This window comes from Furipterus horrens, unplaced genomic scaffold, assembly GCF_987537825.1.
Source record: "Furipterus horrens unplaced genomic scaffold, mFurHor1.1.pri manual_scaffold_4, whole genome shotgun sequence".
NCBI classification, from domain to species: domain Eukaryota; kingdom Metazoa; phylum Chordata; class Mammalia; order Chiroptera; family Furipteridae; genus Furipterus; species Furipterus horrens.
Genome location: NW_028327174.1, coordinates 117,072,497 through 117,095,565, shown reverse-complemented (window position 1 = coordinate 117,095,565; position 23,069 = coordinate 117,072,497). Strand labels below are relative to the sequence as shown.

Sequence of the window (23,069 nt, the reverse complement as noted above, 5' to 3'; positions counted from 1 at the left end):
AGAGCAGTGGTTCTCAACCTGTGGGTCACAACCCCTTTGGGGGGTCGAACAACTCTTTCACAGGGGTCATCTAACACCATCGGAAAACACATATATAATTATACATTGTATGATTAATCACTATGCTTTAATTATGTTCAATTTGTAACAATGAAAATAGATCCTGCATATCAGATATTTATATTACGATTCATTACAGTAGCAAAATTGGAGTTATGAAGTAACAATGAAAATAATTTTATGGTTGGGGGTCACCACAACACGAGGAACTGTATTAAAGGGTCACGGCATTAGAAAGGTTGAGAACCACTGGCTTAGAGGGAATTTTACATCACTGAATGCACATATTAAGAACCATCTGCAATTGATAATCTAAGCTTCCACCTTAAAAAACTCAAAAGCAAATTAAATCTAAAATAATTAAAAAAAGAAAAAATCACCAAACAATGGAATTGAAAATAGAAAATTAGTAGGAAAAAAAAATCAACCTCGCAAAAGCTGGTTCTTTAAAAAGATCGGTAAATTGATAAGCTTCTAGCTAGGCTAACCATGAAAACAGAGAATACAAATGACTAATATCAGAAATAAAAGGCGAGTCATCATTACTGAATTCCATTGATATCATATGCCAAACAAAGGGATATTATAAACAACTCTATGCCCACAATGGGAGAATTCTTTGAAAGACAATCTACCAGAATACACAGGAGGAAAACATAAATTCAACAGGCCTATATCAATAAAGAAACTGAATCAATAAATAATAAGCTTCCAAAACAGGAACTATCAGATGTAGATGATTTTACAGGTGAATTCTACCAAAACATTAAAAAATAAAGTGATATAATTTCTCTCTAATCTCTTCCAGAATATAAGGCACACTTCTAACTCATTCTATGAAGCCAGCACTACCCTTATAACAAAACCAAAGACATCACACAAACGGAAAATTAAAGACCACTATCTCTCATGCAAAAATCCTCAACAAAATATTAGCAAATCAAACCCAGAAATGTATAAAAGGAATTATATATCATAACCAAGTGTGATTTATTCCAGGTATGCAAGACTGGTTCAATATATGAAAGCCAATTAACATAATCCATCACATTGACAGGCTAAACAAGAAAAATCATATGATCATCTCAACAGATGCCAAAAAAGCATCTGACAAAATTCAAAATGATAAAACACTTAAGACTATGACTAGATGGACGCTTCTTCAATCTGATAAAGGGCAGCTCCAAAAAACCCAGAGGTAACATCGTACTTAATGATGAAAGACTGAATGCCTTCCCCTAAAGATGGCAAAATGGGAGCAAGACAAGGATGTCTGCTCTTGGCACTGTTATTCAACACTATAATAGAGGCTCACAGCAGGGAGATTAGACAAGAGAAAGAAATAAAAGCAAGCCAGACTGGAAAAGAAGTAAAATCACCTCTATTTGCAAATGACATGATCAGTATATAGTAAATATTAAGAAATCCACTAAAAACCAATGAAAACAAATAAGCAAGTTGAGCAAAGTTGCACAGTACAAGATCAACATATAAAAATAACACAGGTGGGGGGGACCAAGATGGCCGCGGAGTAGGAACAGTGTTCTCAGCTCGCTCCTGTTAAGGAGACAATCCAGGAGGAACAAACTCGGGGAGGAATGACTGAGTGAGTGTGAATATCTGATAACGTGAACGGGGAGGAGATGGGGAGGAGATCGTGGGAGCAGCGTGGAGGGGGGTGGAGGGGTTTATCACAAGCTGCAGGCTGAGTCATTCCGAGACTCCATGCGTTTGCAGTATCAAGCCAGAGAGCTCACTAGCCGGGAGTGAATTCTTGTAGGGAGTTAGGGAGAGGATTTGGCCAAAAAAGCCAGAGGAGGAAGAGAACAGTGAACAACCAGGACTGGGAGAAACTGTGTGACCTGAGTCTAGAGAGAAACATCCTCAGCTGCAACCTCCGACCGAAAGCTCGGCATCCCGGGCACGCCCAGCACTTGCCCTAGGGCCCTACAGAACAAAGGAGCAGTTTTGGGGCTAGGAGACGGGCCGCACAGAAAAGCTGCTGCGGAACTCCGGACCGGGGGAGAACTTTGTTCTTGAAATCAGTGTTTGCTCTTTAGTCGCGCTAGAATCCCACAGAACAAAAGGCCGGTCTGGAGGGGAGACGGTTTTAGGGCAGGGAGAAGGGCCCACAGGGAAGGGCTGCTGCGAAGCTCCAGACCGGCAGAGAGCTCCGGGGAAGGAGAGTGCTGCGCTGACCGACCACACTAGAGTCCCACAGAACAAAGGGACAGCGCTGTGGCGGGAAGAAAGATAGAGCGCACAGGCCTATAGACAGGGAAGCCAGCGGAAGCGGTAGCTCGGAATAGAGAAAGTTTTGGGGCAAGGAGAAGAGCACAGGCTGGAAAGCCACTGCAAAGCTCCAGACTAGGGGAGAGGCCCTGGGCAGGAAAGGGCCACTGGGCCCGGCACTTTGACCGACTGTGCCAGAGTCCTGCAGAACAAAAGGACGATCTTGAGACAGGGAGAGAGGTGGGGTGCGCAGGCATATAGACAGGGAAGAGAGCAGAAGCTGTGGCCTGGGAATAGAGACAGGACTGGAGGCAGGGCGGGGATTGCTGGCAGGCACAGGCTGGACCAACAGAGGGAAGGCATAGCTGGACAAGCCTGAGGAGGGCTGAGGCTGCCCCAGGAGGGGACAACTAAACGCAACCCACAGCAGAGCAGTGGTAGGCCCACGGAAAAAAGACTAGCAATCCCAGAATCAAGCAGGACCCTCCCACAGCCAGCCAACCAACCAGAAAAGATTTGAAACTCATGGAATTTTGAATAGGAGCAGCCTCAGGAAGGAAGCAAGGAAAAACCAAAAAACAAACAAACCAAAAATACCCAGAGACTGTGCATAAAAGTTGAATTGAGTTAAAATCCTCATTCTTTTATCTCTCACTCTCTAACTACCCCTACCGTCAGTCCCTTCTTATTCTCACTCCTTTTCCCCCCTCCCCTTCCCTCCCTTCTCTCCCCTTAGCATGTCTCCCCTGCATCCTATTCTCAGTTAATTTTATAATTTTAAGTTCTCTCCCTTTCTCACCCTCTACTTTCTCTGCGCTACGCACCTTCAACTTTATTAAATTTCTTTATTTTGTCCCCCTTCAGTCTACATTCGTTTTTCTTTCATCTCTTGTCCTTATTTTCCTTCTCTCCCTATACATATTCTCTCTCTCTCCCTATTACACTTTATATTCTAATCTCTTAATATTCAAATTATAATTCTAATCTATCCCCCTCTCCCTTTACTCTCCCATTCTTAGCCCTTCTCTTTTTCTACCCCATCCCCCCACTTCTTTCCCTACCTCTTGTATTTCTCTCCTTCATCCTATCTTTTGCCAACTCTTCAATTTCAATCCTCCCCTCCCTAATATCTCCTCTTCCTCCTGATTTCCTTCCCTCCTGAGCTCTTTTCCTCCCAAATCCTCTTGCTTTCCTATATCCTATTCCTCTCTCTCTATATTCACCCTCTCTCTCTATCTTGCAACTTTATATCATGTTTTAATCTCCTAATCTTTTTTATAACATATAATTTAAAAAAGAATTTTAATCCAGTCCCCTCTCTTCTACCTCCCCTTCTTCTTTTGTTCTCTCTCCTACCCTTCTCTTCTCTACTTTCTCTCTCTCTTTCCTCTCTCCCTTCCTTTCTTGCTATTTTCTACTCTGTATTTTTATCCTTAAAGAATTCTCTCTCAATCTATTTCCTACCTTCTAACCTCCCCAGCCCTCTCTTTCAATTTCTGGCTGTCTGTCTACCTGGATGTCTGTTGTGTCTACCCTACCTCCCACGCTAATCATATAGTATATACCGATTATATAATCCTAATACTATACACTTCAACTTTCACACTCCACACTGTAACCCTCCCCTCCTTTTCAAACAGTGTAAGTGTTAATTGCTCTCTTACATAACCTTGATCCCAATTGCTAATATTAATACTCTATCAACTTCCAGCTCAAAAATTACACTTCCTTCATTTAAAACAACTCCTTTCTGTTTCTCCTACAAAATAAGAGTCTCAGTATCTCCACAAGCATATTAACACAGGCTCATTTGCAACCTATAGTGGGATTGTATTTGGGGGAGACATTGGAGGGTGTGGGTTTCTTGCCTGGGTTGTGTAATTATGTTTTAGCAGCACCTCCACAAAAGATCTCAAGACAAGGTGGGCAGAGTGACTCTCAATCAACTAACCAGAGAAAAAGATCCACCAAAAAGTAGCTGAAATACAACCAGACAGATTAAAGAAATATCATCAAGGACAACACAGACGGAGATCCAGGAGGGCGGAGGAGTAAGTGGAAGCTACACTAACCCCCTCCCAGGACCAGCCAGTGCTGACTCAGCCCCAGTACAGCAGACAGACCATCCCCCTCCAAGTGGTGTCATACTAAGGGGAAATAAAAGCCCTGCCTACAGGAATTAAGTTGCCACACCCACGGTCCTTAAGACTGACGGCTGATCACAGATTGAGTATAGTAACAACTAAAGAAGAGAGACAAAGGCAGTAGATCCCTGGAAGTCTCCAACAGGCTGCCTAGGGCCAGTCTGGTACATGATCTGACGCTACCAGAGGCAGATCCAGGAAGAACTGATCATTCCAAGAAGCACCAACAAACAAAAGGAATCACAAAAATGGGGAGACAGAGAAACAATCCCCCATCAAAAGGAAAGGTAGAATCCCCAGAAAGAGTGCTAAATGAAATAGAGGGGAGCAAAATATCAGATACAGAATTTAAAACATGGATTATGGAGAAGCTAAATGAGCTCAGCGGAAACTACAAAGAACTCCAGAAAAACTACAGTGAACTCCAGAAGAACTATAAGGAACTTACTGAGAATTATACCAGCATCAAAAAGGACATGGAAGCTATCAATAAGAGCCAGGAGGAAATAAAGAATACGATCTCTGAATTGAAGAACACAGTAGAAGGCATTAAAAGCAGGCTAGAGGAAGCAGAAGATCGGATCAGCGAGCTGGAGAACAACGTACACAAAAACTCCCAGACAATGCAACAAAATGAAAAAAGACTGAACAAGACAGAAGAGGTTCTAAGACAGCTGCAGGACAACATGAAACGTAACAATATCCGTATCATTGGAATTCCAGAAGGAGAAGAAGAGCAAGGCATAGAAAACCTCTTTGAAAAACTAATGACAGAAAACTTCCCTCACATGAGGAGAGAAAGAGTCACTCAAATCCAGGAGGCACAGAGGGTCCCAATGAAGATGAACCCCAACAGGCCCACCTCAAGACACATCATAATTAAAATGGCAACATCCAAAGACAAAGAGAGAATCCTAAAAGCAGCAAGAGGGAAACAACTAATAACATACAAGGGAGCTCCAATAAGGCTATCCTCAGATTTCTCAGCAGAAACACTACAAGCCAGAAGGGAATGGCAAAAAATATTCCAAGCAATGAAAAACAAAGGCCTACAACCAAGAATACTCTACCCAGCAAGGCTCTCATTCAAAATGGAAGGCGAAATAAGGAGTTTCTCAGACAAAGGAAAACTAAAAGAATACATCTCCACCAAACCAGCAATGCAAGAGATGCTAAAGGGTCTGCTCTAAGAAGATAAAGAAACAGAGAGAAACAGAGAAGAACACGAGTACAAAGGGGGAAAATGACAATGAATAAGTACTTATCAGTAATAACCTTAAACGTAAATGGATTAAATGCTCCAATTAAAAGACATAGGGTAGCTGAATGGATTAGAAAGAATGACCCACATATATGCTGTCTACAAGAGACCCACCTTAGAACAAAAGATCTACACAGACTGAAAGTGAAGGGATGGAAAAATGTATTCCAAGCAAATGGACATGAAAAAAAAGCCGGGGTAGCAATACTTATATCGGACAAAACAGATTTCACAGCAAAGTCCATAAAAAGAGACAAAGAAGGGCATTTCATAATACTTAAGGGAAAAATCCATCAAGAAGATATAACCCTTATAAATATATATGCACCCAACTTAGGAGCAACCAAATATGTAAGGAAAATTTTGAAAGACTCCAAGAAAGATATCGGCAGCAACACACTCATCGTAGGGGACTTTAACACCCCATTGTCAACAATGGACAGATCTTCAAAGCAAAGAAAAACCAAAGATATTGAGGCACTGAACAACACTTTAGATCAAATGGACTTAGTCGATATATATAGAAGTTTGCACCCCAAAGAAGCAAAATATACATATTTCTCAAGTGCACATGGAACATTTTCAAAGATAGACCACATGGTAGGACACAAAACAAGCCTCAATAAATTCAAGAAAATTGAAATTATATCAAGCATCTTCTCAGATCACAATGCCTTAAAATTGGAAATCAACCTCAAGGAAAAAACTCAAAAACATTCAAACTCATGGAGAATGAATAACATGCTATTAAATAATGAATGGGTTAACAATGACATCAAGGAAGAAATCAAAAAGTTCCTGGAAACCAATGATAATGAACACACAACAACCCAAAACCTATGGGATATAGCGAAAGCAGTCTTAAGAGGAAAGTTCATAGCAATACAAGCCTACCTAAAAAAGCTAGAAGAATCTCTAATAAAAAATTTAACCCTACAGCTACAAGAACTAGAGGAAGAACAAGCAAAACCCAGATCAAGTAGAAGGAAGGAAATCATCAAGATCAGAGCAGAATTAAATGACATAGAGTCTAAAGTAACAATTCAAAAGATCAACAAAAGTAGGAGCTGGTTCTTTGAAAAGATAAACAAAATTGACAAGCCTTTAGCCAGGTTCATCAAGAAAAAAAGAGACAGAACCCAAATAAATAAAATCAGAAATGAAAGAGGAGAAATCACAACTGATACCACAGAAATACAAAGAATTATAAGAAATTATTACGAACAACTGTATGGCAAGAAATTTGACAACCTAGAGGAAATGGACAGATTCCTGGAAAACTATAGTCTTCCCAAACTGAATCAAGAAGAAGCAGAAAGTCTGAATAGACCAATAACAGCTAGCGAAATTGAAGCAGTAATCAAAAAACTCCCAGCACACAAAAGCCCAGGACCAGATGGCTTCACAAGTGAATTCTACAAAATATTTAGGAAAGAACTAGCTCCTATCCTCCTCAGACTATTCCAAAAGATACAAGAAGAGGGAAGACTCCCAAACTCGTTCTATGAAGCCAGTATAACCCTAATTCCAAAACCAGGTCAAGACACAACAAAGAAAGAAAACTACAGACCAATATCGTTGATGAACATAGATGCTAAAATCCTCAACAAAATATTGGCAAACCGGATCCAGCAACACATTAGAAAGATCATACACCACGATCAAGTAGGATTCATTCCAGGGATGCAAGGATGGTTTAATATTCGCAAATCAATAAACGTGATACACCACATAAACAAAATGAAAGACAAAAACCACATGATCATATCAATAGATGCGGAAAAAGCATTTGATAAAGTACAACACCCATTTATGATAAAAACTCTCAGCAAAATGGGAATAGAGGGAGCATACCTCAACATAATAAAGGCCATATATGAGAAACCTGAAGCCAACATCATACTCAATGGGCAAAAACTGAGAGCTTTCCCCCTGAGATCAGGAACAAGACAAGGATGTCCGCTCTCTCCACTCCTATTCAACATAGTCTTGGAAGTTCTAGCCACAGCAATCAGACAAGAAAGAGAAATAAAAGGCATCCAAATTGGAAAAGAGGAAGTAAAACTGTCATTATTTGCAGATGACATGATAGTGTACATAGAAAATCCTTTAGACTCCACAAAAAAACTACTCTAATAAGTGAATTCGGCAAAATAGCAGGATACAAAGTCAATATTAAGAAATCGAAGGCATTTTTATACACCAACAATAAAAACTCAGAGATAGAAACTGAAAGAAAAATCCCATTTACCATAGCAACAAGAAAAATAAAATACCTAGGAATAAACTTAACCAAAGAGGTAAAAGACCTGTACACAGAAAACTACATAACACTGAAGAAAGAAATCAAAGAAGATACAAATAAATGGAAGCGTATACCATGCTCATGGATGGGAAGAATCAACATCATTAAAATGTCCATACTACCCAAAGCAATTTATAGATTCAATGCAATCCCTATTAAAATACCAGCAACATATTTCACAGACCTAGAACAAATACTTCAAAAATTTATATGGAACCAAAAAAGAGCCCGAATAGCCACAGCAATTTTGAGGCAGAACACAGTAGGAGGAATCACAATACCCGATATCAAACTATACTACAAGGCCACAGTAATCAAAACAGTCTGGTACTGGCATAAAAACAGACATATAGATCAGTGGAACAGAATAGAGAGCCCAGAAATAAGCCCAGGTTCATATGGTCAACTAATATTTGACAAAGGGGGAAAGAACATCAAATGGAGTGAAAAGAGCCTCTTCAACAAATGGTGTTGGGAGAACTGGACAGGGACATGCAAAAAAATGAAACTAGACCACCAGCTCACACCATACACCAGAATAAACTCAAAATGGATCAAAGACTTAAATGTAAGCCGTGACACCATAAAAGTCCTAGAGGGAAAAATAGGCAGGAAAATTTCAGATATCCCACGTAGCAACATTTCCACTGATATATCTCCTAAGGCAAGGGAAATAAAGGAAAGAATAAACAAATGGGACAACATCAAACTAAAAAGTTTCTGCTCAGCTAAAGAAAACATCAGCAAGATGCAAAAGAAACCAACCATATGGGAAAATATATTCGCCAATGACATCTCAGACAAGGGATTGATCTCCAAAATATATAAAGAACTCATACGACTCAACACCAAGAAGACAGACAACCCAATTAAAAAATGGGCAAAGGACCTGAACAAACACTTCTCCAAAGAAGACATACAGAGGGCCCACAGACATATGAAAGTATGCTCAACATCACTAGCCATCAGAGAGATGCAAATTAAAACCACAATGAGATACCACCTCACACCAGTCAAAATGGCAATCATCAACAAATCAACAAACAACTTGTGCTGGAGAGGATGCGGAGAAACGGGAACCCTGGTGCATTGCTGGTGGGAATGCAGATTGGTGCAGCCACTGTGGAAAACAGTTTGGAATTTCCTTAAAAAACTAAAAATGGAACTGCCTTTTGAACCAGCAATTCCATTGCTAGGATTATATCCAAAAAATCCCGAAACACCAATTCAAAAGAACCTATGCACTCCAATGTTCACAGCAGCACTATTTACAATAGCCAAGTGCTGGAAACAACCTAAATGCCCATCTGTAGATGAGTGGATCAAAAAACTGTGGTACATTTACACAATGGAATTCTATGTAGCAGAAAGAAAGAAGGAACTTCTACCATTTGCAACAACATGGATGGAACTAGAGAAAATTATGCTTAGTGAAATAAGCCAGGCAACAAAAGAAAAATACCTTATGCTGTCACCTATTACAGGAAACTAATGAACAACACAAACAAATGAGCAAAATTGAACCAGAGGTATGTAAACAAGAAGTAGACTAACAGTAACAAGGGGGGCGGGGGGGGAGGAAAAGAAAGGTGTAAGGGGATGGGTCAAGTTAAAAATATATATATATATATGAATGACCCACAGACAGGTGCAACTGAGTGGGGACTAAATGTGGGGGAGGGGAGGGACAGGGTGCAGGGAAACAAGAAGGCTAAAAAAGTGAGACAACTGTAATGGAAAAACAAACAAAAATTTTTTTGTGGGGGAAAAATGAAAATATGAAGAATGGAAATGCCAGTTCAGTGAATATTAGGACAAAGATTTTCCTTCACGTTGTATATTTTTCTCTCTATTTGATCCCTCCAGAGTTTGGCATTCTAAACAGGTAAGTAATGACATAAGTTCCTTTGCATAGAACTAATAAGACCAGTTGTCAACAGAGGTTCTTTTTTTTTTTTTTGACCAAGTCTTTGACTGGAATGTGAAGCCTAAAGGAAACATACTTGGGCTCAGATTGTTACCAGAAAGCCCTGAGGAACTGGGAATGACTTTCAAAGGTAATAAAAGCCCGTGAGATAAAAGGCCTGGTACCATGGTTGGTTGTGCGGTCCACAGCAATCTTTCCAGGGAAGGAACGAAGGTTGTTTTCCTGAAAGATGGCTAGAAGGGACCTTAAGGCACAAGGAAAGACCAGAAAGACTTGGAAAAAACAGGTGTGTAGAGGCAAGGATGAATGCCAGATATGTGGCACAGCTTCTGTGCCCTGAAGAACAGACTGAAGGTCACCCCAAATATTCCTTGGGTAAGTTCCAGCAAAGCAGAACTAAAGATCATAAGTGATCACTTGCTGCTCTTGTTATGTTTATGCAAACGAACAGGATAAATTAAAAATGGACTTAATGTAGTCCCTTTAAAGACAAGGAGGGTAACCTTAGGGAGAAAAATTATTATTCAAGGAAAATCACAATGATCAGTAGTAGAGTATAAAACAGGGCAACTAACCGTCTTAAAAGTTTCTTCTCCAGATTTAGAGACTTGTTTGCGGGTTATGTTACATAAATTAACACGTTTTTTGTTTTCAAAGGACATAAGCCAATGATCGCATTACCTGAGTGATTATCTGTACGCATAAGTCTCACTTAATCCTCTCTGCAGAGCTGCCTCCTGAGACTCAACGGTTTGGCTGAACTAAATGGCTGGGTTGGAGAAGAATGGGGTGGTCTGTGGGCTTCACTTTAAAACGGGTTTCTCTTTTCTATCCTAATGGCTTGGACAGAAAAGGCCCAGAGGTCTGAGAGGGGGAAAAACCTAAACTATTTACCTCAGCCCAAACTAAGTATAATGGGCAAAAGGGTTTTGGACAGGCGAGATGTGCCTAGCACACCTTCTTACAAAGAAGCTTTTTTTTTTTTTTTCCCTAATATGGAACATTGAAAAATTAATCCCTGCCTTTTGTCATCTAGTAGTTATGGATTGAATGATGTCTTTTAACCCTTTTCGCCAAATCTGTTGCCCCCAGAACACAACAAGGATGCCAGCTTGTTAAACCAAGCACGCCGTCGACCGAAGACAGCCAACTGACCTGGAGTCTGCACGATCCTTCCCCATGTGGGAAGGCCACCCTCCCCTCCACACCCCCACTCTTATTAGGGTTTTCTGGACCCAAGGGTAGGTAGGACGATGACCATGTCCAGCTTGAAGCAGCTAGAGGAGCTTGAGACCTTCGCCCATTGTCCTTTACAAGATTACAAAGGGTCCTAATATTTGAGAGGGGGGGGATAGTTAATTTTTACGAACCAGGGGTATGGACTTGGGGGGGATTGCTGGGGGAGGGGGGTGCTGGGTGGAGGGGAACAAGGGGGAGAAAATTGGAACTGTTGTAACAATATAATCAATAAAAAACATTAAAAAAAATAACACAGGTGAACACAATTTTCAGTGAGTTATATCTGACACTTATTTTTTATTAACTTTGGCATTTGAATGCAAAAATGATCTCAGTTTTTCTCTATCACGTCAACTTTTTAAGGTACAGGATACCCTCCCTTTGTCCCCAAAATCATACAAAATGTACATACAAAGGAAAATTAAGAAAAAAATTACCTGAATATACTATTTGGAGTTATTTTATTCATATAAAGGCTATATATTGTTACTGTAAGTCAAATTGTGTACAAGTAGTAAAATTCTGCTACCAAATTTTCAAACAGCAGGCTAGGAAATGCCAAAATGAAATACTTGAAAGTCTCCTTCAGTTGGCAAAGCTTTAAGAAATTGCTTCATGAGACCCAGTTTTATGTGCAGAGGTGGGAATATAATGTTCTTTCTGTCAACCAGTGACTCGTGTAGAATGTTTGGATCGCCAGGTTTGAGGTGAGATCTCGGAGGCCCATTCAACTCCACCCAATGCTTCTCATGGGCTCTGCTGTCCCACATACACAGAAAACAGGGATACTTGGTGTTTCCGCATTGCTGACCAAGAAGGAAACAGACCATTTTAAGGTCAACACAGATGATCCAATTGTGCTTGATATTTGCAACAGATCAGTGACTCTCTTTATGTTTTCATATTCTTCATGAAAACAAACTGAATGGCCAGTTGGGACTGCACCAAATAAATTGCCATTGTGGAGGAGGACACACTTCAAGCTCCACTTGGAGCTATTGATGAACAGTTGCCATTCAGTTGCATTATAGATTAGAATTCCCAATTCCTCCATTCAACCATGTATGTTATGGCAATACACAAAGCCACTGTCACTTCAAAAATACTGCAGAAATGCACTTTCTCTTGATCAAAAGTAGGATGCCTTCACTCCTTTATCAAGCAAGTTTTTCTCATGCAGTCTTGATGCTAGGAGTTCTGAAGCTTTTTTTGGATAGTCCCAAATCTCATGACAAATCATTCAACTCATGCTGATCAAATTCCTTATGAACTGAGTCATCTTCAATTTCAAAATCTTCATCATTGCTGTCACTTAGTTCTTCGTCATACTCCTGTTTTTCGAAAGAGAGTAAGTAGTTCAATAAAAACTGGCACTGGGATTTCAGCTGAATGAGGTACTGGGCGTACAGCTGATGCTAGATTTGGATACTCTATTTTACATTGATTTTTCTTGTGATATCCTGACGTTTTCACTAAACAAAAGTAACAGTCACTTAAATGATCTCTGGGCACTCGCCAAAACATAGGTATACCAAATGGCAATGTATCACGTGTGCCCTTCGTCCACATCTGTAAACTCTCAACACACTGCTCGCACCCCTTGTAAGGGGCCCAAGACTTATCTTTATCACCAAGTTTTACTTTAAAACATGCAAAACAGGCTTGCCTCACAAATGCACTGATGTTTGTCCTTTGACTGGGAATGGTGAAACTGCCACAGATATAACAAAATGAATCAGGGTTGTTTAGGGACTTAGGACGAGAAATAGAAGAGGTAGACATGATCTGAAGGAAAGGAAATAAGTACGTATGCAAATAAAAAAAATAAATTCTGCCAACTCCTTGTATGCAGACAAGAACTCGGACTGCAATTCAAAATACAATTCACTGTATAGAGCAGCACACAACCTCTCACCACACTCTCTCATGTGTAACTGAATAGCCAGCCTAGACAAGTATGAACCTCTCGATGGTTTCCAAGGTGGTCCCCCACCCCTCCCCACTCAAGGGAGGTTTGCTCTCAGCCAATAGGAGAGTCTTAGTTGCTTCCCTCGATCCAAGCTTGATCTAGACTAGAGTGGTAGCATTAAGATAAGTTATACAGAAAAAAACTTGACGTGATAAAAGAAAACTAACTGCAGTTTTGAAATCAGCATGCCTACTTAAGTCTAAAACTGCTGAAAAATCGAACTCAACAGGAATTATGTTAAAAATTGTTCCCCTGTGAATTGTATATTAGTAACCAACAATCTGAAAATGAAACTAAGCAATTCCGTGTACAATAGCACCCAAAGAAGATAAAATAAGAGTAAATTTAAACATGAAGTGCAAGCTTTGTACATTGAAAATGACAAAACAATTGTTGAACAAAAAATATTCCATGTTCATGACTAGGAAAACTTAATTGTTAAATGGCAATTGCCCAAATTGATGTACCTATAAAACGTAATCCTTATTGAAATCTCAGTTGTCTTTCTTGCAGAATTTCACAAGCTGACCCTATAATTCATGTGGTAATGCAAGAGTCCAGAACAGACGAAACAGTGAGAAAAGTAGAAAAGTTGGAGGATTCATACTATCTAAATCAAATTTCTCTACAAAGGTACAGTAATCAAACAGTATGGTGCTGGCATAAAGACCGACATGTGGATAAATGAGACAACTGAAAGTCCAGAAATAAACTCTTATTTATGGTCAATTAATTTTCAACAAGGGTGTCAAACCAATTCAGTGGTGAAAAGAACAGTCTTTTCAACAAATAGTGCTGGGATACTGGATATCCACAAACAAATGAAATGAACAGTTAACCTATTACTTCACACTATATACAAAAACCAACTCAAAACAGTTCATAGAAACAAATACATAGCTAAAGTCATAAGACTCTCAGGTATAAATCTCTGTGACCTTGGGTTAAGCAAGTTTCTTAGATATGATCCAAAGGCACAGCAACAAAAGAAACAAATACATAAAATGAACTACATCAAAATTAAAAACCTAGGTTCTTCAAAATAAAGCATTAAGAAAGTAAAAAGATAATCCACAAAATAGAAGAAAATATTTGCAAATCAAGTATCTGATAAGGAACTTGCATCCAGAATATATAAAGAATCTTCCAATTTAACAATCAAAAGACAATCCATTAAAAATGGGCAAATGATTTAAGAAAACATTTCTCTAAAAAAGATATACACGTGGCCAATAAGCACATGAAAAGATACTCAAAATCATTAACCATTAAGCAAATCCAAATCAAAGCCACAAGCCACAATATCCCTTCACAAGCACCAATATCACTATAATCAAAAACACAAACAGTAACAAGTATTGATCAGGATGTGAAGCCCTTATATCTCACAGGTGGGAATGTAAATTGCCACAGCCACTCTGGAAAAGTTCAGTAGTTCCTCAAAATGTTAATCACAGCAATTCCACTCCTAATGAAAATATATGTTCACAAAAATTTATACATGAATATCCTAAGCAGCATTGTTCACAATATCCAAAAAGTGACAATGACCCAATTTACATCAATGATAAAAGATAAAATGTGGTATGTCCGTACAATGAAATATTATTTAGCCATAAAAAATGGAAAGCTATACATAGTGTTAGGTTCGGTGAGAGGAGAAACAACAGAATAGGTCATGAGTCTAAAAGATTTATTTGGCCAGATGCACAAGCCGGCTGAGACCCGGAGGTGTCAGCAGTGAAAAAAGAAAAGGGATAAGGCAGAAGGGAATTGAAGGGACTCTCTGTTTATGTCTTTGGGGGAGTTAGCCCTGGGAACAGAGGGTAACTAAAACAGAAAAGTTACTAAGTTCTTGTTGGCAGGCTCTGATATCTTTGAAGGACACAGGCAGTCACTAGCATCAGCAGTTATTGTGGGGGCAGCAGTTTTATTGGGAGTTAGAAAGTCCCTGACACTGGCAGTTACTGTTGGGGCTTGCTATATAACCAGACCTGGATTCCCAAAATTCAGGTCTTATGTTTAAGACATGCAAAATGAATGAACCTTGAAAACATAATGCTAAGTGAAAGAAGCCACATAAGACTACATATTATATGATTTCTTTATATAAAATGTCCAGTGTAGACAAACCCATTGAGACAGAAAGTACATAAATGGGTCTTATTTGAGGGGCAACAGGATTGTGACAATGGGAAGTCACGTCACTGCTAAAGAGAATAGGGTTTCTTTTTGCACTGATAAAAATATTCTAAAATTGGATTTTGGTGATGGTTGCATAACTCTGTGAATACATTAAAAACAACTGTACATTTTGAATTTTATGGCATGTGAATTATATCTCAATCTTTATATTTTTTGTCTTTATGACTTAACAAATGCAAATTTAAAGTAAGTTTTCCTAAAATATCCATAAATTCCTTAAGTTAGGACCCAAAAAGATCTTTATCGAGATATAATTCACATGCCATAAAATATATGAAAATGTAATTCAAAAACATGAGAAAAACATAGGAAAAGCATCAACCTGTTAAAAAAGAAAAGCAAGTAGTGTAGGAAGACCAGGTACTAGACCTCTGCAATAGTCCACCTGAGACGATGCTGGCTTAGACAACAGTGGTATATAAAGAAAAAAACAGAGAAAAGTGGAAAGATCCCAGAGACACTCAGGAGGACTTGAAAATCTAGATGTGAATAAGGAGGAGGAAGCAGGTATCAAGAATGGCTTCCATTATGCATTTTCTTGTTTGCTTTATTTCTGCCAGCAGTTGTTCCAATATGGTTCACAAAGATGATCTTTGAAATGGGTCACAATGATAAGCAGAAGTTTGGTAAGGGGAAGAAGAGGCCTTTCCACCTACATGCAAAGCAGACAAAAGCAAAGCTTAGGTGAAGCTGAAGAGACACATGGACTGTGAAGGCCTGCCAGCTGTGTGGGCCTGCAGGCAATAGGAAGCCACTAGAGGTTTTTAACTGAGCCGAGAAGCAATTCTTGGCCTTGAATAAAGGTAAACCTAGCACTAGGTGTGAAGAATAAACTAGGAAGGATAATGACCAAGTCAACTTACAAAGAAGGCTGTTGCCCAAGACCAAGAGACCTCTTGTAAACCATGACCAGGACTGCTGGCAGAACTAAGCGAGGTTGGACAACAGTGCAAGAAATAACCACTAAAGAAACCTGGTATATAACCTTGTGCCTCCACAACAAATTACAAATTTGAGACCCAGGTAACAGATGAAGGCTGATGCATTGTGCACTCACCCACCTCCACCAGCCACCTCCACCTACAGGACAGGGAACAGTTTAGGGCTCCGGTGATACAAGAGTTCTTATATTCCTTGGAGACTGCCTGAGAGCACCACATTTTGGACTAGCCTCTATGAGAAGCAGAGGCACCAGGTAAACTCCTTCACCTGCAATATCTTTGTCCTCACGTTTTAATTTGCACTGCTTATTGCCAGTTGGTTGGATAGTGAAGCAAAGCATACTCAGCTAAGCCTGAGTTGTCATTCTTGCCATTTCCTAGAGGAAGCTGGGTAAATTTTCTTAAGAAACCATGATGTCCTGATTTTTACAGGATATTTCAGGTAACTAGAAACATTTGAATTTATTAAATTGTATGCTCTGGATTTCTTCTCTTTGATCCTTTCAGGTCCTAACTTAAGGAATTTCCAGATATTTTAGGAAAACTTACTTTCAATTTGCATTTGTTAAGTCATAAAGACAAAAAATATAAAACAGTGCATATTACTAACTGTATTTGTGATCCTTTTGTATCTCATGTACTGTTGCTACACCTAACGTAACTGAAACTCCAGTGAGACTAAGCTTACCCAAAAGACGGTGGCATTCACAACTCTAATCACTCCAATGCCAATCTACTTTCCAGCTGAATTTCTTAATATTCTGCCTATCATGCCACACTTTCATGATATTTCCCCAAACCACCACACATGTTCATATTCCATGCCTTGTCTGTCTGAATTAAACAAACAAATAACAAATGAAATAATTCATCATACTCCAGAGCACCCACCATTAGTCAGATATTTCGTGGGCAATTTACATTACCATCTAATCTTCACAGCAGCCATACAACGTTGGTATTATTTTTCCTATTTTATACACAAGAAAGTTGAGGCACAGAGAAGTTGGTCTAAAAGTCCTCACTAATATCAAATTCCATTGCCTAGTAAGGAATGCCATGGAACCTATTTCATCTGGCAAAACCCTAATCTCTCAAAGTCTTCCTATCTCCCCTAAATGACTGATCATATGCGCCTTGGGGGTTATGAGACCCTTGTGCTCTCACGAAACCTCTCAAGTTAAGAAAGCCTTACAATCCACCAGTCTCTTCCTCACTGTACTAGGAGCTGCTTAAATACAGCAATCAAAACTTAACTCATTTTGCATTTCTACTTAAGTGACCATAAAGAAGCTCAATTAACTGTATGTCAAGATTAAATGACTAGTCCTCCGGCAAATTGCTATTATACCTTTCAAGACCCCTTTAGATCTTCACCACCTAGCAAGAGAAAGGAATATATCTTCAACTGTAATGCCTCAGAATGACCGGTAACCTCTTTCACACACCTTTCTCCCACTGTATTGTATTGCTAATGAATCTGTCTCCTTCCTCCTCAAGGGCAAGATCAACATCATCCACAACTGTGTCCCCAGAGCTGAGGACGAAAACCAGAAGACAGAAAAGTGCTCAAAATTGTTTAACCTAAGTGGAACAGTACCGCCAAACTAACTTTCTAGGATAAAACGGACAAGGGGAAAAATTGTTCCAGCTGAATAGCTTTAAATTTAAAATTCTTTAGAAAAATAAAGTTCATTCTCACTGGAGCTTCTATAACTCTCCTCCTAACATCTGCGTTCACAAAAAGCAATTGCAGGGCAAAAACAGAACCTGGAAGTAAACACCACACACCGGGTTTATTGGCCTTAGCTTGTCTAGAGATGAGGGCGTAAGCTGCATTTGTCCTCCGCGCTGAGCAGGGGCACTTTCACAGGCAGCTGCTCCGTAGTATTCAATACATCCTCAGGCACTGGAAGCGCTGAACAGTAACCGCAACCCATGCTGGGGGGCGGGGGGGGGGGGTGGAGAGGAATCTCGACCCCGGCCGCTTAGCAGCCAATGACGTCAGCCTCAACACTTGACCTTGCGACACTTTCCTAGGACACGCGGCCACCAGCGCCGTGCCACTCACCTCGGTTCTCCTCCTCCAGGTACCGTACCTTCAGCTCGTCCTCTGTCTTCACCTCAGAGCTGTAGCCCCGCCGCAGTATCGCCCCCCTGGCCGCGGCCACGGCCTCCCGGTCCCGGGCGCAGATCGCCCAGCTGACCCACGGGCCGCTCAAGGAGCCGGGCAGTCTCCACCCAGGGCCGAGCGGCGCAGAGCAAGCGGCCGCCAAGCGGGCACGGCTACCCTGCAAGACGCCTAGTGCCCCAAGTGCCGCCGCCGCCGCCGCCGCCATGTTGTCTGTTTACGGCGGGATTTGCGCTGCTGCCCAGCGCGCGCCGTGCTCTCTCAGCCGCGCAAGCCCAGGCCCCGCCCCGAGCCGCAGCGTCCGGGCCCGGTCCCCGCAGCCTCGCCCGCGCGCGCGCGCCGTGCCCCGCCCCTCTTCCGTTCGCCCCGCCCAGACTGGGCGTTCCAAATCCCACTTTTCCACGCTTCCGCTGCGCGATACCGATTGTTCTGGCTTGTCTAGCAGAGACGAGGAGCAAGGAGTTCTTCAAGGCCGTAACATAGTGATAGAAGAGCTCCCCGCAGGGAGTCTCCTCTCGGACTCCCTGTGCTACGCCCGGGGTTCTGTGTCAGCTGCAAAGGCGAACTAAAACGTTTACCTCAGGTTTGGCTGACAGCGTAGCAGCTCTGCGTGGGGCTCTGCTTTACTATTCGCGCACGGGAGGGCCTCGGGCTACCGCGTAAACGTGCCTGTGGACATACGTGGTGCTTACTATGTGGAGTTCTGGAAGGGGTGACAACAGCCCATACCAGCAGGAGTCCTAGAGCCCAGTGACTTCAGCTGGTTAGAGGGCCCTTCCCGGAGTCCAGTCACAGTGAGGAGCCGTCATGTTAACAGAAGGGGCTCAACCAAACCATTTGTTCAGTGAGATTTGGAGCAGATGGCTTTCCTCAACCAGAAACGCAGATCAGTTTAGTGTGTAGGTGATCATCAAAGCCCCTTGCATAGAATTTTCTCCTACTTAGCTTTTATCAAATTTCAACAGAGAAAAGGTGCCTTTAGGAATATTGTTTGGAAAATATGCTGCTTTGAGCATACTCTCAGTGCCCCAAAAATTTCTGCTATTGCACATTGACTACATTTTTGGTTTTTTATTTTATTTTTCAATTAACGTTTGCATTCAATATTATTTTGTGTTAGGTTATTGGTGGGTGTACAGCACCTGCTCTGGGAATGTTGAGAGCACTTTTACTCTATCTTCTGTTAAAATGGCACTTGTGGAATTTCTCTTGTAGTTTGGGACAAGAGGAAACTGCTTCCTCTTGTATCCTTTACCTTTTCTAATAACCATGTTCACTTTAACCTCTGCTAAGAAACAATTTTAATAGCTCAAATATTGCAATTACTACAGTTATTTAATTACTGTTCATTTGTTTTAGTTGCTAAATGTTTTGATATCTTTATGTTGGCTCATTAATAGATTGTTAATTCAAATAGAGAAGATAGAGAACACCTGACAGTGCTATTGAACGTGATATAACCTTGCCCTGGCTGGTGTGGCCCACCTGCGAACCAAAGAGTCCTGGTTGGATTCCCAGTCAGGGCACATGCCTGGGTTGTGGGCCAGGTCCCCAGTTGTGGGCGCACAAGAGGCAACCACGCATTGATGTTTCTCTCCCTCTCTCCCTCCTTTCCCCTTTCTCTAAAAATAAATAAATAAAATCTTTTTTAAAAATAAAATGATATAACCTCAGAAAATGCTTGTGATTGATAAGGACAGCTACAGGAGGATAATCATTGATCGTTTGGCTTATATTAGAAATCAGAGTAAGAAGGACGGCCTATGGTTTTGATGGACACAGAGCCTGATAGGAAAATGCAACATAGAAATACTAGCCCCTCCCCTAACAATTGTGACTCTGATCCTTATTGAAAGTAGTGATGAAGCTATTCCTGTATATGAAGGAAACTGACTGTTAAAATGTAATGTAAATAGCAAACATCACCATGACCATTACAACTGTCAGCTGTAACAACAAACACAGAATTACTAAATATCAGGGCAGACAGACATGGCTTTGGATCTGCCCTCTATAACTGCTTCACTTTGAGACATCTATAAATTATTTAAATACTCCATGCTTCCATTTCTTCATTCCCAAAATAGCTAGTATGAAATCTGTGTCACCACACAATCACTATAACTTCAATTTCATCATCTGTAAAATGGGAAAGATTATACCCATGTTATATGGTTGATGAGGTAAGTATATAAAGCACTCGTCGTCGTCGTCGGCAGCCGTCCGTCTCGAGAGACGATGGTGTAGCTTCTTAAGAGTCTATCTGCACCGCCGAGAATGGCTGTGCAGTCCGACTCGGGAGTGACATGGTATCTGTCTCCTCCCGTGTTGAATCGACATCATGCGATGACGCTGAAGCTACAGAGCCTGGGCAGGGTGATATGGAGGGTCTGCTGTTGCCCATGCAGCAGACCCCCCCTCTCTTCGCAGCTGAAGGGTCCAAGGGAAAGACGGAGTCGATACAGCTTGGGTTCAGGTGCGCCGCAGGAGTTGCCGGTGTTGACTACAACGTCAAACCGCCTTAGGGACTCCGGCTCCGGATTTTCTGTCGGGGTTTACTCCCTTAGCCTTTCCCCTGAAGAGGTATGCCGCAAGGCAGCGGAGGTTTTTTGGAGTCAGAGTTTTCCTTCTCTGATGTACCCTGACTGGAAGATCGAACCAGCGACACTTAGCTCGCAGGCCGACGCTCAATCCACTGAGCTAAACCAGCCAGGGCCATATAAAGCACTAGGCACCAGGAAATAAGAGCAGACTAGATAATATTATATGCCCTTTACCAACTTCTTAGTCTATTCCAAACATTTAAATATGTTATTTGGAGTTGGGAGGGTTTGCTGGCTCATATATTAATTTATTTCACTTTCATTTTCCCCCCACTAAAAATTTTTGTCCCACTTCTTTTCACATTGTTTCCCGGTACCCTACCACCCCTTCTCCCATAGTCAGTCCCCACCCCATTGTCCATGTCCATGGGTCATTTATACATGTTCTTTGACTAGACCCTTCCCTTTCTTATCCCCCTTCTCTCCCTTCCACCTCCTCCCATGTCACTGTTAGTCTACTCCTTGTTTACATGCCTCTAGTTCAATTTTGCTCATGTGTTTGTGTTGTTCATTAGTTTCCTGTATTAGGTGATATCAAATGGTATTTTTCTTTCATTGACTGGCTTATTTCGCTAAGCATAATTCTCTCTAGTTCCATTCATGTTGTTGCAAAGAGTAGAAATTCCTTTCTTTCTGCTACATAGTACTTCATTGTGTAAATGTACCGCCGTTTTTTGATTCACTCATCTACAGATGGGCTCTTAAGTTGTTTCCAGCACTTGGCTATTGTAAATAGTGCTGCTATGAACATGGCTTGCATAGGTTCTCTTGAATTAGTGTTTCAGGATTCTTCAGATATAATCCTAGCAATGGAATTGCTGGTTCAAAAGGCAGTTCCATTTTTAGTTTTCTGAGGAAATTACATACTGTTTTCCATAGTGGCTGCACCAGTCTGCATTCCCACCAGCAGGGCACTAAGGTTCCCGTTTCTCCGATCCTCGCTAGCACATGTTGTTTGTTGACTTGTTGATGATGGCCATTCTGACTGGTGTGAGGTGGTATCTCCTTGTGGTTTCTATTTGCATCCCTTAGATGGTTAGTGATGTTGAGCATTCTTTCATATGCCTATAGACCTTCTGTATGTCCTCTTTGGAGAAGTGTTTGTTCAGGTCCTTTGCCCATTTTTTAATTAGATTTTTCTGTCTTCTTGGTATTGAGTCGTATGAGTTCTTCATATATTTTGGAGATCAATCCCTTGTCTGAGATGTCATTGGCGAATATATTTTCCCATATGGTTGGTTTCCTTTTCATCTTGCTGATGTTTTTTCTTTAGCTGAGCAGAAACTTTTTAGTTTGATGTAGTCCCATTTGTTTATTCTTTCCTTTATTTCCTTTGCCTTAGGAGATATATCAGTGGAAATGTTGCTACGTGGGATATCTGAAATTTTCCTGCCTATTTTTTCCTCTAGGACTTTTATGGTATCACGGCTTACATTTAAGTCTTTGATCCATTTTGAGTTTATTCTGGTGTATGGTGTAAGTTGGTGGTCTAGTTTCAATTTTTTGCATGTTTCTGTCCAGTTCTCCCAACACCATTTGTTGAAGAGGCTCTTTTCGCTCCATTTGATGTTCTTTCCCCCTTTGTCAAATATTAGTTGACCGTATGAACCTGGGTTTATTTCTGGGCTTTCAATTCTGTTCCACTGATCTATATTTCTGTTCTTAGGCCAGTACCAGACTGTTTTGATCACAGTGGCTTTGTAGTATTGTTTGATGTCTGGTATCGTGATTCCTCCTGCTGTGTTCTTCTGTTTCAAGATTGCTTTTGCTATTCGGGGTCTTTTTTGGTTCCATATGAATTTTTGGAGGATTTGTTCTAGGTCAGTGAAATATGTCATTGGTATTTTAATAGGGATTGCATTGAATCTATAAATTGCTTTGGGTAGTATGGCCATTTTGATGATGGTGATTCTTCCCATCCAAGAACATGGTATTTGCCTCCATTTATTTGTATCTTCCTTAATTTATTTCTTCAATGTTGCATAATTTTCCGTGTACAGGTCTTTTATCTGTTTGGTTAAGTTTATTCCTAGGTACTTATTTTTCTTGTTG

At 40.8% G+C, this 23,069-nt stretch overlaps 1 protein-coding gene across 3 annotated transcripts in view; it reads right to left on the bottom strand.

The window, feature by feature from the left end:
- Window positions 1-18,705, bottom strand: part of AUH (AU RNA binding methylglutaconyl-CoA hydratase) — a 181,555-nt gene extending 162,850 nt beyond the window's left edge. The window contains exon 1 of one of the 3 annotated variants that reach the window (XM_090273973.1): window positions 18,355-18,705. In XM_090273973.1, the coding sequence (XP_090130099.1) occupies window positions 18,355-18,622 (268 nt within the window). In that variant the 5' untranslated portion in view covers window positions 18,623-18,705. The remainder of the gene's footprint in view (window positions 1-18,354) is intronic. The other 2 variants (XM_090273972.1, XM_090273971.1) reach the window with 2 other exon arrangements.
- Window positions 18,706-23,069: the final 4,364 nt, after the last annotated feature.